Genomic DNA, 14,319 nt, shown 5'->3' on the forward strand with positions numbered 1-14,319 from the left:
TTATAATTAAATGCTTGTCTACATGAGGATGTTATATTGGATTAGTTTGTTTGCTGTAAGTGCAGCAAATTAACTATATTGATTTGAAGTGCATCCACACTTTTGTTATACCGACTTAAGGTACTTTCCTTGTTTATCATTGTGTCCACAAACCTCTGCATTTGTTCTGATTATCGCTTAGAATGCTGCACCGTTGTGGTGCAGTATTCTGCTGATCAGGTCTGTGCACTGGGATTTTTCTTGCAGTACATGGTGGAATGCCCACCAGAACCTGCAGGAAATAAGGGGTCTTTGGGGTCAAACTAACACAATTATTATTCCTCTCCTGGCATTCCATCATCTAACTATTTTGCCAATGCCATTTTCAAACTGTTATCAGGCAGCATGGAAGATGAAATACTGATCACTGTGATTATGAGTCATTAATAGAAACAGGATGATGCACCAGAATTGGCAGTCATGCAGCTGGATATATTTGGCTTGGTAACTTTGAAGGGCTTTGAATGATGTGTTATGGCTACAGGTGGAGGAGAAGCAGGAAGATGAAATTAAGCAGGGCATTTATTTGGAGCAGCTTTACTCAGTGGAACACCTCTTCTGGGCTTGGCCAACTAGCACTGACTGGTCAGACAGACTAGTGATGAAGAACTAGGACATCCAGCAGTTGCTGCAGAATTTCAAGATGTGGAAGACTGCTTTTGTGTGGAACTCACTCTGGAGCTGCAGCAGAACATCAACATAAGAGTTTCCTTCAGCATCTGGAAGCTCACCACCCTCAATTGCTACTCGTCAGTAGCTAACCAGTCTGGTGTTGGTAGATCAGCTGCTAGGGGTGTTGTCATGATGGTTTCCAGGGCTATTAAGAGCATTGCCAAGTCATAAAGCTTGGCAATACACAGGTGATTGGTGGTTTTTCACAGAAAGAGTTCCTGAACTCTGTAGTGGCTATTGATGGGCCTCACATGCCTATTCTTTCCACACACTTCCCTCTCCCCAAGATTAAGCTGAACACCTTAAGAAGGGCTATTTCTCCATGGTGCTGCCAGGCCTGGTTGCTCACTGTGGAAGGTTCACCAGTATTAATGTGCGTGATCTGGAAAGATCCACAATGACCGGATCTTTAGAAACTCACGCCTGTTCACTGGAAATAATCAAGGGAATTTTTGCTTCCCAGACCACTTTGGACATTAAAAGACTTATTCTCCTTTGATTCTGGGAGACCCAGCTTACCCTCTGCTTCCCTTGCTTTTGAAACCTTTCACTGGACACTTGACCAAAGGAAAGGAGTGGATTAACTATATCCTGAGTAGTTCCAGGATGCCAGTGGAGGGTGTATGTTTGGAAGACAAGGAAAGGTAGTGGTGCCTCGTGACAAATTTGGAGGTTTATCATCATTTATGTGACTCATGTGATATGTGCTTGCTGTATTTCTTATATCTGTGAGAGGAATCGAGAGAGCCTGAACAGTGGTGGGTGGAAGCAGGAGGTGGACAGACTTCTTGGACCTTATGGGCAGCTGGAGAGTGTGTCTTAGAAAAATGTCCCAAGCAGTCAGGAATGCATTGTGTTCTTATTTGGGACCAGGGGTTAGCTGCGGATAATTAATGTACTGCAACCAAGTAAATGACCGAAATGTTTGTGTGTTGGTTTTATAAGGAATTAATTTTATTGGGGGATGGGGAGCGGAATGTTCCTCAATGAAATTTTTCAATTGAGTTGTATTAACTTTTTTTTTTTTTTTTTTTTAAACAAATACCATAGGTAACAAATTACAGGAATGTCATATAAACTTAAGATCCGTGGAATGGTCTGTAATTAGGTTAATTAAAATGGATGTCCCAATATAGTATGATCACCAGGCTTATCAGTACAGTGCAAAGTTGGGGTGCAGTGCTTGACCTTTGTAGCTCATTACAGCTCTTCACCTCTGCATTGTCTGCATCATGTCCCTTTCCAGGACAATGAGGTTCCTTTCTAGTCTTTGTGATTGCTCCAGGAAACCATTTCTCCACCCTTCTGCCTTCATGGCTCTGTCGGGATGCAGTCAGTAGTTCCTTGAACATTTCCTCTCGTCATCTCCCTCCTCCCCCCCTTCAAACGTTTGTCAGCCCCTCAGCCAAGCAGGTGGAGAGACACTTCTACCTCCACTCAACATGGTGGCAGACAGCTATTACTTGGGGGGAAAAAGTAGTTTAAATCCTCCTATACCATTGTATTGTAATACAGCACATAATACTGGTAGAACTCCACTCTGCATTATCATCAGGCTGGCTGCTCGTAGAGCTCTCCTCCACAGCAGTTTCAGTCTGGCTATCTACAGGGGGTTCTTGTGTAATCTCTGAATCTGCTGTGTCATAATTCTTCTGGGCAGCCAAGAACCCTTTCTGTTTGGGCACAATGGTACATGTGAGGTCAAGGGAACTTTCTGTGATGCCTTCGTTGCATTCTGTATTGTCTAGAGTGCTTTGTGGAGAACTGTTCACCATATCAGTCTGGGATGCAACCACTATCCAGTCAAAAGCAGAGCTCTTTCCATCAGCTCATAGCTGAAGTTCAAAGGAGGATCCAAGAAATTAAAAACAAATGGTGGGAGGACAAAGCAAAAGAAATCTAAATATTCGCTGACAGTCATGATATGCAGAGCTTTTTTTTGTGAGACAGACCCTGTAATGACCAAGCTCATGTGGCCTCACATCTCTGAGAACTGAAGATGGTAGTACCTTCTTAAAGATAACGAATCAATCAAAGAACGCTGGAAGGAACACTACCAAAAGTTTCTACATTGAGAATTCACTGTGACTGGTGACACCATTGACTCCATCCATCAGCACCCAATCTGGGAAACTCTTGCCAACCCACCAACACCTAAAGAGGTCTGCAAAGCAATTAAACAAATGAACAATAAAGCACCCGGCCTTGATGGCATACCAGCTGAAGTATTGAAAGTTGGGGGAGAAACATTGACTAACAAGATTCACTTGTTGCTTCTCAAAATCTGGCGCACCAGAGAAATCCCTGCTGACTTAAGTAATGCTAACATTGTCACCATTTTCAAAAAGGGAGACAGGGCTGACTGTGGCAACTATGGAGGCATTGCCCTCCTCTCCATCACTGGGAAGATTCTTGCTAGAATCTTACTGAATTGTCTGCTCCCTCTTGCAGAGGAAGTACTTCCAGAGTCCTAGTGTGGCTTCAGAACATCACAAGGCACCACCAATGTGATATTTTTCCTGGATCTGCCTGGCTGCGAAAATCAAGAACAACACCAAGAGCTGTATATGGCCTTTATCGATCTGACCAAAGCCTTCGACTCTGTCAGCTGCAAGGCTCTGTGGAAAATCATGTCAAAGTTTGGCTGCCTAAGCAAATTTATCACCATTGTAAGACTCCTCCAGGCCAGATGACTGCCTCCATCCTGTGCAATGGCTCTACCTCTGCGGCCTTTGTCAATCGAACTGGCATAAAACAAGGTTGTGTACTGGCATCCACCTTTTTCTCCATTTTCTTAGAAGCTATGAAAACATTAACCCAAGACCGTCTACCAAAGGGCATTGGCATCCAATATCAGATTGACGGCAACGTCTTCAACCTTTCTCATGTCCGTGCCAGAATAAAGTAATATCGGCAACAATAACCGAACTCCAGTATGCAGATGATTGTGCTGTAGTTGCACACTCAAAGGAGGATCTACAAACAGCCCTTAATTGCTTCCCTGAAGCTTGTAAAAGCCTAGCTCTAACTCTGAACATTGGGAAAACAGAAGTTCTCTACCAGTCAGTCCCCAGTCAGTCATCAGACCTAGCAAGGAAGATCTACATTTGATAAAGAACTGGAAAATGTAGAATACTTTGCTTATCTTGGCAGCCATCTCTCACAGAGGGCAGACATAGATGTCAAGATTCAGCACGGAATTCACTGTGCCAGCCTTGCCTTTGAGTGTTCAACAATCACAACATCTGAACACATACTAGACTTAGTTTCTGAAGTGGTGGTAATCCCAGCTCTCCTCTATGGCTGCAAGACTTGGGTGACTTATAGAAAACATCTGAAAAACTGGGAATGCCAGCACCAGCACTTTCTTCGGAAGATCCTCAACATAAAGTGGGAGGATCGTCGCACAAATGTCAATGTCCTCACAGAGGCCAACATCTTCAGTTTTGAGGCCCTGATTATCCAGCACCAGCTGAGGTGGAGCGGGCACTGTGTGCGCATGCCTGATGGACGCTTACCAAAATAACTGCTATATGCCCAACTCACCAAAGGAGAAAGGAAATGGGGAGGCCAAAAGAAACGCTTTAAAGACACCCTCAAGATAAACATCAAGAGATGTGGGATCAACATTACACACTAGGAGACAGCAGCCCAGGATAGGGTTAACTGGAAAAAACTTGCCAGAGAGGGAATGTCCACTCTTGAGGAAAATTGCCTTGTCCTGGTCGCAGAAAAGCGCCAGAAAAGAAAGGAAAGACAACTGCCACGCAGCAATCGTGGCCTAACTGTGTATTCCAACATCACCTGCAACATCACCTTTGGAGATTTTTCCACCCTGCAGGGGTTCCACATGGAAGCGGGGTGGAAAAATCTCCATAGGTGGCTAGATCAGGGTCTGAAAGGAATTGCACTCTGCCGATCCAAATAGTATCTCCTAGTAATCTCAAAGAGTTATAGCTCAAGTACAGAAGTGTTTTGTTTGTTCACTAGATCTTACTGGAATTGTGTGGCAACATTCAACAAATTAAGAATTCAGATTAAATTCTGTATAGCGATGTTGTAATTCCAGTATTATTTGTTAACGAAAATTTATGGGGTTAACATTTTCTACACCTATGCAACTTGTGGTATTCAAGTTCATTTTTTTTATTTGATCTTGATTGTTCTAGGGCTCCCATTGTCAAATGCTGTGATATGTAAATGAAGCAAGGATCACACTTTAAATCAGATAAAACGAATTTGTATCTGAACTTACTTTCCAAAAGTGTGATAGTATAATCGCTGATGTTGTCCTTCTAGATTTGTCATTTGCATGATGTTTATTACTATTTATTACAGTAGACCCCAAAAAGTTGTAGGAGCTTTTCAAGCATAGAGGAAATAGTCTCTGCCTTGAATATGCTTGGAGCCCTGCAAATCTGTGGATATGCACTATATATACACAGATATCTGTGGACCACGTTTGCAGATTGAATGCAAATACAAATTTTGTATCTGCACAGGGCTTTAAATATGCTGTCTTCAAAACATAAAGGGTAGGAAAAAAGGATACAACAGAGTGCTTAAGTTGACAATCTACATGTCTCTAGTTACAAGGTGGTTTATCTTTCAGTTAAATACACTATAATCTCTCTTTTATTTTTCCATAGATATAATTTGCTTGTTAAACTGCTGAGTGCCACACATATTTTAATAAGGTTCTGACTCACGGTGTGGGGATCAGACTTCTTTGCAGTATCAGGAGTGTGAAATGCTTTAGGAAGCAACAGTTCAGGGTTTGAAAATTTAAGCTTTGTCTTTGTGTTTTCCTTATTGTTAATCTTAATTGTTTTGATCATTGTGTAGTTCACTCAAGCTTCATGGTGGTTTTCAGTTTGACTGTTACTGAAATAAAATAAAGCTACTCAAAATTAATGTTCAGTGTCCTTACACAGCTCAGAATATATTAGTTTCCTGAATAGCTCAAGTTAAACAAGCGTGTGTGAGAAGCAGATATATAGAGCTGCTATTCTGAGTTCAGTGTGAAAAAGAAATCTTGCTTCCATCCCAACATTTGTAACATGGTCTCAGATAGTGTCTTTAGATTGTGTAGCTTTGTTATTGTGTTCCTCTCTTACAGTGCTTGTACATATTTTTATATCAACAAGTTACAGTTCTTGGGAGTTGTGATCTTCCCGAGGCACGACAATGGCAACAAAGCGGTCTCGGAAGTCTTTGGAAAATCCTTGGGTAAAAATCGCGATCTGGCAAATATGTCAGACACTGTTCTCCTCCCCTCCTGTATACACATTCAAAACCTTAACCAAACTGTTTACACCTATTGAACTGTTGTAAGCCCTCTGACTTTACTGTCCTTAAAGATAGCATTGTGTAGGACCTCTTGACTGTCTTTTACCTCCTCTAGTTCTGGCTTTAGTTGCTCTGGTGTAGATACATATAACTGGGAGTGCAACTTGCTATTGTTGCAAGTCCTGGGTGAGTCACACCCATATGCTCTTGAACCAACCCATAGCATTTCTGCAGAAGCGACCGCTGCAAAGCACAACTATTAGGGAAGTTCTATATTTATGAGCAACCAAAACAGACTGCTTGAGGAGAGCAGCATTGGCGTGAAATAAGTTTTGAGTTAAGTGTATACTTATGTGTCTGCAGGTATGGCTGACATAGGGCTCTGTTCAGAGCAGCGTTGTAGCCTTGATCTTAAGGAGAGAATTGAAAATGGGCAGTGATAAGAGGTGTACCAAAAACAATGAGGGGGGCAGGAAGCTGACAAAATGAGGGGGGAGCTGTGTGACTTACAGACTGGTTATTGTATGTGGTAATTTGGGACCAATTTGGGTTTGGAACACTCTGGGGAATGACACTCATTCCCTGCGGGGAGGTAGGTTGATTGTTATGCAGTATGTCTGACAGTAGTATGGGAGGTTAAAGAGTTGGTAATCAGGATCTGGAAAGTTTTCCTCCTTCAAAGAATGGTGGTCCTTTATCCACAAGATAGAGTAACTACTTGGGAGAGACATTATACATTGATGATGGGGCACTAGCAGAAATAAGAAGGTGAAGAAAATGCACAAATCCAAAACAGGAAGGGGGAGACAAATCTTATGGGGGAGAAAGTTTTGTAATTTGCTAATGCAGTGTTGCTGCAGATCAGTAGAATTTTTCAAGTAGTCTTTTAATAAATGGGTAGTACATTACTCCCCCGCCACGCCCCCCCACATCTTGGTAAAGTTTGGGGTCTGGGTGTTAAAATCAGACTTATTTCAAGACTAAGGGTATGTCTGCACTGTGACGTTGTCGACAAAACTGTCTTTCACTGATACTTAAAAAAGCCCCCCGTGAAAGACAGAAGTTTTGCCGACGCAAGTGGCAATGTGAACATGGCTTTGTCGGAAGGAGCGCTCTCCTGCCGACAAAGCTAATGCTGCTCGCGGGCCTGGAAGTATTTTGTCTGCAAAGGTGCCAACAAAATACCTACAGAGAGCGTTTACAATCAGAGGACTACAAGGAACAGTGAGACGTAATTGGTTAACTTAAGTAGGTAGTGGTCTCAGCACACCAGTGGTGTACTCAACCATGCAAACTAAATCTGAAAGTCAAGCTGTGATTTCTAGCTTGTGTTATCACCAATAATAATGATTGCAGGCCAAATTCTAAAAGCTCTGTGCAACTTGGACAGAACATGGTCATGTAGTTGGAATGTGCTTAAGTCTTTTGATATTCAAGTAAAAAAAAAATCCAGTTAATTCTTCAGCTGTCTTTTTACTCTGGAATGCTGAGTAAAAATTTGAAAATTAATATTTCACTGATAAACTGATGCATTTTAGTGCATGAGGGAAATAGAGCCATTAAAAACAGTAGCACCTTCTTACTTTGCATTGTAGTGTTTTGGAGAACCACCACATCAATTATTGAAAAAACATTAGAAGAGGTAACAGTGTGGGGAAGGCTGGGAAAATGTTTAAGGCATGCTTTAATTTTTATCACCGCTATACTAGGTTTTCCAGTAGTAATGCTAGTTGGCCCATTACTATAGCAACTCATGATCACAACATTTTGTGCAAATAGATGTTGCTGATAAAAGAATATGGGATTGCATGACCACCCAAATGGGAAAAGCACTGATTAAAAGAACCATCATAGATTCAATAAAACAAAGAAGGCATGTAACCAGACAACCACTCCACCAGATACAGGGCTTTCTTTGGACTCAACAGAACTTGGATGTAAAGTTTCATTCCCTTTGTTCTTCCATCTGTTGTATGTTGACACACATTAAGGCATTGGAAGGAGTCTTTGTGTGGTTGAGCTCAAAGCATGTCTAGAGTAATGACACAATCAAGTAATTCACTGTTACCCTGTTATATCTATATATACTTCATTTTGTGAATCTAGCTTGGGGGAGGAGGAGGGGTGTCATGGTGGACAATTAGCTAAACATGAGATCCCAGTGTGATGCTGTGGTTAAAAGGGCTAATGTTATCCTTGGATGCATAATCAGGGGAATCTTGAGTAGGAATAGATTGGTTATTTTATCTCTGTCTTTGGGATTAGTGCAACCACTGCTGGAGTACTGTGTCTAGTTTTGATGCCCACAGTTCAAGAAAGATGTTGATAAATTGGAAAGGGTTCAGAGAAGAACCATGAGGAGGATTTGAAAACATGCCTTAGGGTGATAGCCTCCCCCCCCCCAAGAAGCTCAGTTTATTTTGCTTAACAAAGAGAAGGTTAAGGGGTGACTTCATTACAGTCTGTAAGTACTAGGCATGTAAATATAATTTTAAAAGTTAACTATTTAAACAATTAGGAGTCCAGTGGCACCGTAAAGACTAACATTTATCTGGACTCCTTGTTGTTTTTGTGGATACAGATTAACACGGCTACCCCCTGATGTTTAAACAATTAAAATTATATCGTTTAATCAGTTAACCGATTAAAGGGAGAGGGGCTGGGGCTGTTCTGGCCAGCCAGGGGCTGGGGTCAGGGTCAACTGGCCAGCCCGGGGCTGGGGCCGCTCCAGCCAGTGCGACTGGGGCTGGGGGTTAACAGGGTGGGTGAACCGGTAAGACTAATATTTACCATTTAACCATTTAATATTTTACATCCCTAATAAGTACCTGTGTGTGGCAAATATTTGATAGTGGTCACTTCAGTCTAGCAGAGAAAGGCATAACATGATCCAATGGCTGGAAGTTGAAGCTCGACAAATTCAAAATGGAATTAAGGTGTACATTTTCGACAGTGAGGGTAATTAACCATTGGAACAATTTACCAAGGTTCACTAAATCAAGGTTGGATGATTTTTTTAAAAGATGTGCTCTAGGAATTATTTTGGAGAAGTCCTGTGGCCTATGTTTTACAGCGGTTCATACTAGATGATCGCAATGGTTCCTTGTAGTATAGGAATCTATCTGCGAGTCTATGAATATATTATGTACTGATGGTGAAGCATACAAACTAATGTCAGTGGATATGGTAATTTTGTTACAAGCTGTGGCTTTAGCTGACAATTCTATTTGTTACTCCAGGGTTTGAGAGTATGAAGAAGTAACACTGATACAACATCTGTTGGATCTGGAGGGTTTAAAATTCCCAATACAAAGCAAACGTGTCTAAAACAGTGATTCATTGTGTCAGAAGATTTACAGGGCGTGGGTGGGAAAGGATTGTAACCTAAGTAACTGAAACTTGGCTTTCACATCAAGAATGCTACTAAATAGAAATAATGCAGAAATAATAGCAACATTATCTCAACCCTGCAAACATCAGTATTAATAGCTTTGTGAATACATTTTTAAAATAAATTTTGAAGGATTCTTAATATAAACATGGTATATGTAGCTGGATATCACTTCTGTTTAAACCTGCAGATTTATTTTTTGTTTTATTTCAGTCTTGGCCCTTTGGTGAGTAAAGTGAAGGAGTATCAAGTGGAGACCATTGTGGATACACTCTGTACTAACATGCTTTCAGATAAAGAGCAGCTACGTGATATTTCAAGCATTGGCCTTAAAACAGTCATTGGAGAACTTCCTCCAGCTTCCAGTGGTAAGAAATTACATTCTTCTCCCCTTCTCTGTTTTTAGAACATGAGGTCTAACTTTACTTCTCTATATCCAATTCTTTCATTGTAAGCTAGTGTCCTTCAGTGAACCAGATTCAGTTGTCCCTCAGTGACTCTTGACATTGAAATTGACGTTTGTGGAGATAATCATTTGTGTGGTGCTTCTGTTATCATAAATAGGTAACAGTGTTATATGTAAAGATAAGTCAAGTGGTAAACTTGAAGTCAAGTCACCATAAAAAGAGCTGGAAGTAATTTCAGATTACATCTGCTATGGATATCTACCTTAAATATTTTCAGGCAACAATATTCCTAGGCTTTTTAACGATAGTAGTTAAATTTCATTTGGGTAAATTTTTTAAAAATGGACAGTGCACTTTTAAATTGAGATGTCTTTTCTTTAATGGGATTGTGATAATTTCTTGTCCCAGTATGTGTTTTGGGATGTACCTAGTGTTTCTAATTGTAGAATTACAGTACTTCAAACAGCCTGACTTCCACTATAAAATTAACAAGGCAATCTTGAGGAATTCCACTTGCCAAATGTTAGCCACTTTGTTCTTTTAAATCTAGAAGGTGCTCAAATACCACAGTGAGTGCAGTATGTGAATTTGATTGGGCTAGAAGGGAATGATAACTCAAAATGGATTTGGGGATTGGAGTTCTCATGTTAGGTTGATTACAAAGGGCAAGCTGCAGAAAAACTTTAAACAGTCTAACACAGTTATAAGTCTGGATAAGTAGAATTGATAAAATAAATGTGCTGAAATTTTGACCATGCTATAAACTAGTAGAAAATCAGCAAAAAATTGCTTGTTTTGAAATTTTTCAAATAGCACTGGTGGAGAATTTCTATTTACTTTCTTTTAACCATGGTTTGCAGGCCCAAAATTAGTGCTATATGTTATGTTTGATCCACAGCAGAATTTCTCAACTGTAGTAGCATAAACAATGATGGTAGAATATGGCCACAATGTAGTGTCTAACATTTTAGTTTTATTCAGCGTAACTCACTGATGCAGATGATGCAGGGGTTCTTTAGGACTACTTCCATTTTTGTTCTTGGCTTCTTTATTCCCTGGTATACAGTTTCTTTTGCCTCCTTTTTAGTCTCTGTTGTCTTTCCTTCCCCGTTCTTTACAGGGGAGAAGCTGACTCAAATCTTCAGAAAGATTTGAATTTACTTCCAATTTCCCTGTTTTCCCAGGCCTTCGTTCCTACTCTCCTGAAACCTATAATAAATACAGTAGTCTCCAAAGCATTTGGGTATCTTATGGAGCAAATCTTTTTCCCAACCCTTCTCCCTAGTCCTAGCACAGAAAGAAATTATGGCATCGTATTTTCTTGTCAGTCCCTAATTATTCGATTAGAACTGGTTTTGTGCTTTCCAGACCATGCTATGTCTCCTCTCCCACTTACCTACAATAAGTGGATGTATGCTAGGTGTTCTTACACATGTTTAACTAGACATTAGGAAGCAGTCTCCCTAAATGTTAACTATTTTGCATTATGTATTGAAAAGTGCTCTCAAAGGTCCTATTGAATGTTTAAAAATAATAAAACGCTACAGATGTTTTATGCTAAACTATAACACTCACCATTAAAGCATATGTTAACTTAAAAAATCTTTCCCAGGGATGTGCCTACATCCTTTTAAGGTCCTCAAATAAAACAAAAACCAGTCATGCTTGTTTAACCTTTAGCAGAAATAAGCATATACAATAATTTATAAAAAGAACATTATAGTAAGTGATTTCCAGTTAGGCTTTTATGCTGGTTAATGGATCTTCTGGCAAAAATGCCTAAACAAAGAGCTAAAATTCATGAAATGAGGGGGGAAATAGATATTTTATAGATTTGGACTGCTTTTTAAAAAAAAACATAAGTCAGTTTTGTTGCTTTCTATAATCTAGAGGCAAAGGAAAAATGAATACTCATTAAACTAAAGGTTTTATTGCAAAGAGTCAAATACAGCCTTATGACTTCTAGCTCTTTTAATACAATGCATTTGGACTGCTTGCTTCCTTACTCTTCCGCCATAAAATGCCCCAGCTAATTGCTATTCAATTATTTCAACTAATTTTTAGAAAACTGAATTAACAGAAGAATAAAACCTGAAAATCAGGGTGGATTTGATTTAAATCAAATTGATTTAAATCACTAGTCAGGAAGATTCGATTTAATCATGGATTTCTATATAAAAGTGCATTCTTAGTGGTGGTTATAACCTTAATACGTGTTCTTCACAACTCAGAGATAGATGTAGGCTTCATTTTTAGAAGGTGCACACTATATATTTTTAAAGTGATTTATTTTGAAAACTTTTCAGATTAGTTTAATAGCTATAGCAGAAAATAAATGATTGTTTGGTTATTTCATTTACCAAAGGTAATTGAAGCAGGTGTTTATGAAGTTACTGGGAGATGAGCTATCTCCAATTCAACAGGTTAATCATTAATATTTGGAGGATTTTCTTGCCATGCTGTATTAGGAGGAGAACACCAGAGAGACATTTAAATTGTTGTATTTAACTAAAACAACAACGCTATGTATTCTGGATTTTTTTCTTCAACAGCAAACATATAATATTTTAACAAAACAAGCATAAGAATTTTTGAATTTAAACATTCAGATTTTTTAAAATCAGGTTTGTTTTTGCTAAAATTGTTTTTAACTAAAATAGTTAAATGAAATATATTTAAAAAAAAAACAATTAAATCGACTGTGTCAGCCAGATCAACATGAGAAATTTAAAATATTGGCTTCTGCAGCTAACTCAGTCGTCTTCACCTTCATTTTCCTGTTTGTTCGTAATCTGGAAAAGAAAAACAAGCATTCCCGCTTTTTCAGGTCCCAAACAATTTCTCAATTTGGAATGAATTAGTCCACAGGAAGAAAATATTCTTTCTACACTGGCAGAAGAAGCTACTGCTGTTAAAAGTGAGATTATCACTTCAACAGTTTCTGAATCCAAGTGCTTAAGTGACTTCCACCAGTTCACTGGTGTGACTTTCTTTAAAACATCATCAGCAAACATATATTTCTCGAATGGTTCACCGTTAGGCCTGAAGTTGATTCTAGTTGGCATTATGGAGGGATGATTGCTGGATGTCCATGTCATAATCAACTCCTCTTGACCCTGGTACCGAGTATTGAGAATATTTGCAAGAAAATGAGCTGGAGATCGTGCGTGTCCCATTCATTTTCTTAATGCTTGTAATTTAACTCTGTTATTGCATATTTCTCTTTTTAAGATCTTACTCAGTTCCTTCCAAATTTCAACAGCGTCAGCTATTTCCCTGCATTTTGTTCAAGACTACAGAAATAGGCTTCAGGGTACTCGGCATGTGTTCAACATTTCTCTTAAGCCCAATGTTAAGAACTTTGGCTGTGACAGTGCCATCTATTTTTTCACGATTTTGTTCACAAACTGTCATCAGACTAGGTCAGTTCTTGATATAGTGCTCAAAACAGTCCACTACTGAGTTCCATTGCATGTCTTGTGGGAGAGTTAGCTTGGATCCTTCCAGTTTTTTCAGAGCAGCTGCTGCAAAGTGGTTGTTGCGAAAGTATTTTGAAATTTCAACAACATTAGCCTTTATTTCTGGAACACTGAAGTCTTTGGCTAGGAGGTGCATCAAATGAGCACTGCAACCGTATGTTAGTAGCTAGGGACTCTCTTCTAAATAATTTCTTCTCATCTTCGATACATTTGCAGTATTGTCTGTGACCAAGCTGCGTACTTAGACATCTGAATTTTTTGTCACAGTTTGTTACAGCTTTTACTGCTGCTACTTGTAAGTATTCTGCTGTGTGTGCATTTCCTGATGTATCAATTGTTTCTGTAAGGAAGATATTCCCTTCTGTTGTCACACAAGCACGTACAACAGGATCATTGTGGACATTGCTCCACCCATCAAGACTCAGGTTAACAATTTCACCTTTTGCACCCTGCTCAGTTTCTCTTTCATGCACTTTATCCAGCAATTTGCCTGCGACATCTGCTCTGTTGGGTGGACTGTATCTTAAGACTGTGGTCTTAATGACTGAACTATGTTAATGAAGTGTGGGTTCTCAATCTTACAGAAAGGAGAGTTTGTTGCATAAACAAACTGGGCAATTTTTTCATCAATTACCTCTTTTTGTAATCTGCTGGTTCTTATCACAAATTCATCTATGGTTGTTTTTGGATGATGGAGTTTTTTTGTTCTTTTTGCTACAGGTGATATACTGTGGCTATGTGACATACATGATGTGACTGAAACACTATCATTGGCAGATAACTATGAAACTATAGAAAATGATGGTGATCTTGAAGTTCGATAGTCTTCAGAATCCTGTATGTTGAGGATGGATTCTCCTAAACAAAATAAGTCAATGCAGTTATTTAATTATTACCATACTGCTTATTTAGTATTACTCATTGCATTCACTGACACTCAGTACTACTTTAAAGGTTAAATTGTAAAAGAATGATCTACCTATTTCAGCTATTTATTTTTTATCACAACTGCATCTAAAATGATAATACCATAGAGTAACAA

The 14,319-nt window shown here is 39.3% G+C and overlaps 1 protein-coding gene across 5 annotated transcripts in view; it reads left to right on the forward strand.

The window, feature by feature from the left end:
• CAND1 (cullin associated and neddylation dissociated 1) overlaps window positions 1-14,319 on the forward strand; it is a 49,951-nt gene that overhangs the window by 17,215 nt on the left and 18,417 nt on the right. For all 5 annotated transcript variants that reach the window (XM_065558632.1, XM_005280014.5, XM_042860162.2 and 2 more), the window contains exon 3: window positions 9,605-9,759. In XM_065558632.1, coding sequence (XP_065414704.1) covers window positions 9,605-9,759 — 155 coding nt within the window. The remainder of the gene's footprint in view (window positions 1-9,604; window positions 9,760-14,319) is intronic.

Source organism: Chrysemys picta, chromosome 1, assembly GCF_011386835.1.
Source record: "Chrysemys picta bellii isolate R12L10 chromosome 1, ASM1138683v2, whole genome shotgun sequence".
In the NCBI taxonomy this organism is placed as follows: domain Eukaryota; kingdom Metazoa; phylum Chordata; order Testudines; family Emydidae; genus Chrysemys; species Chrysemys picta.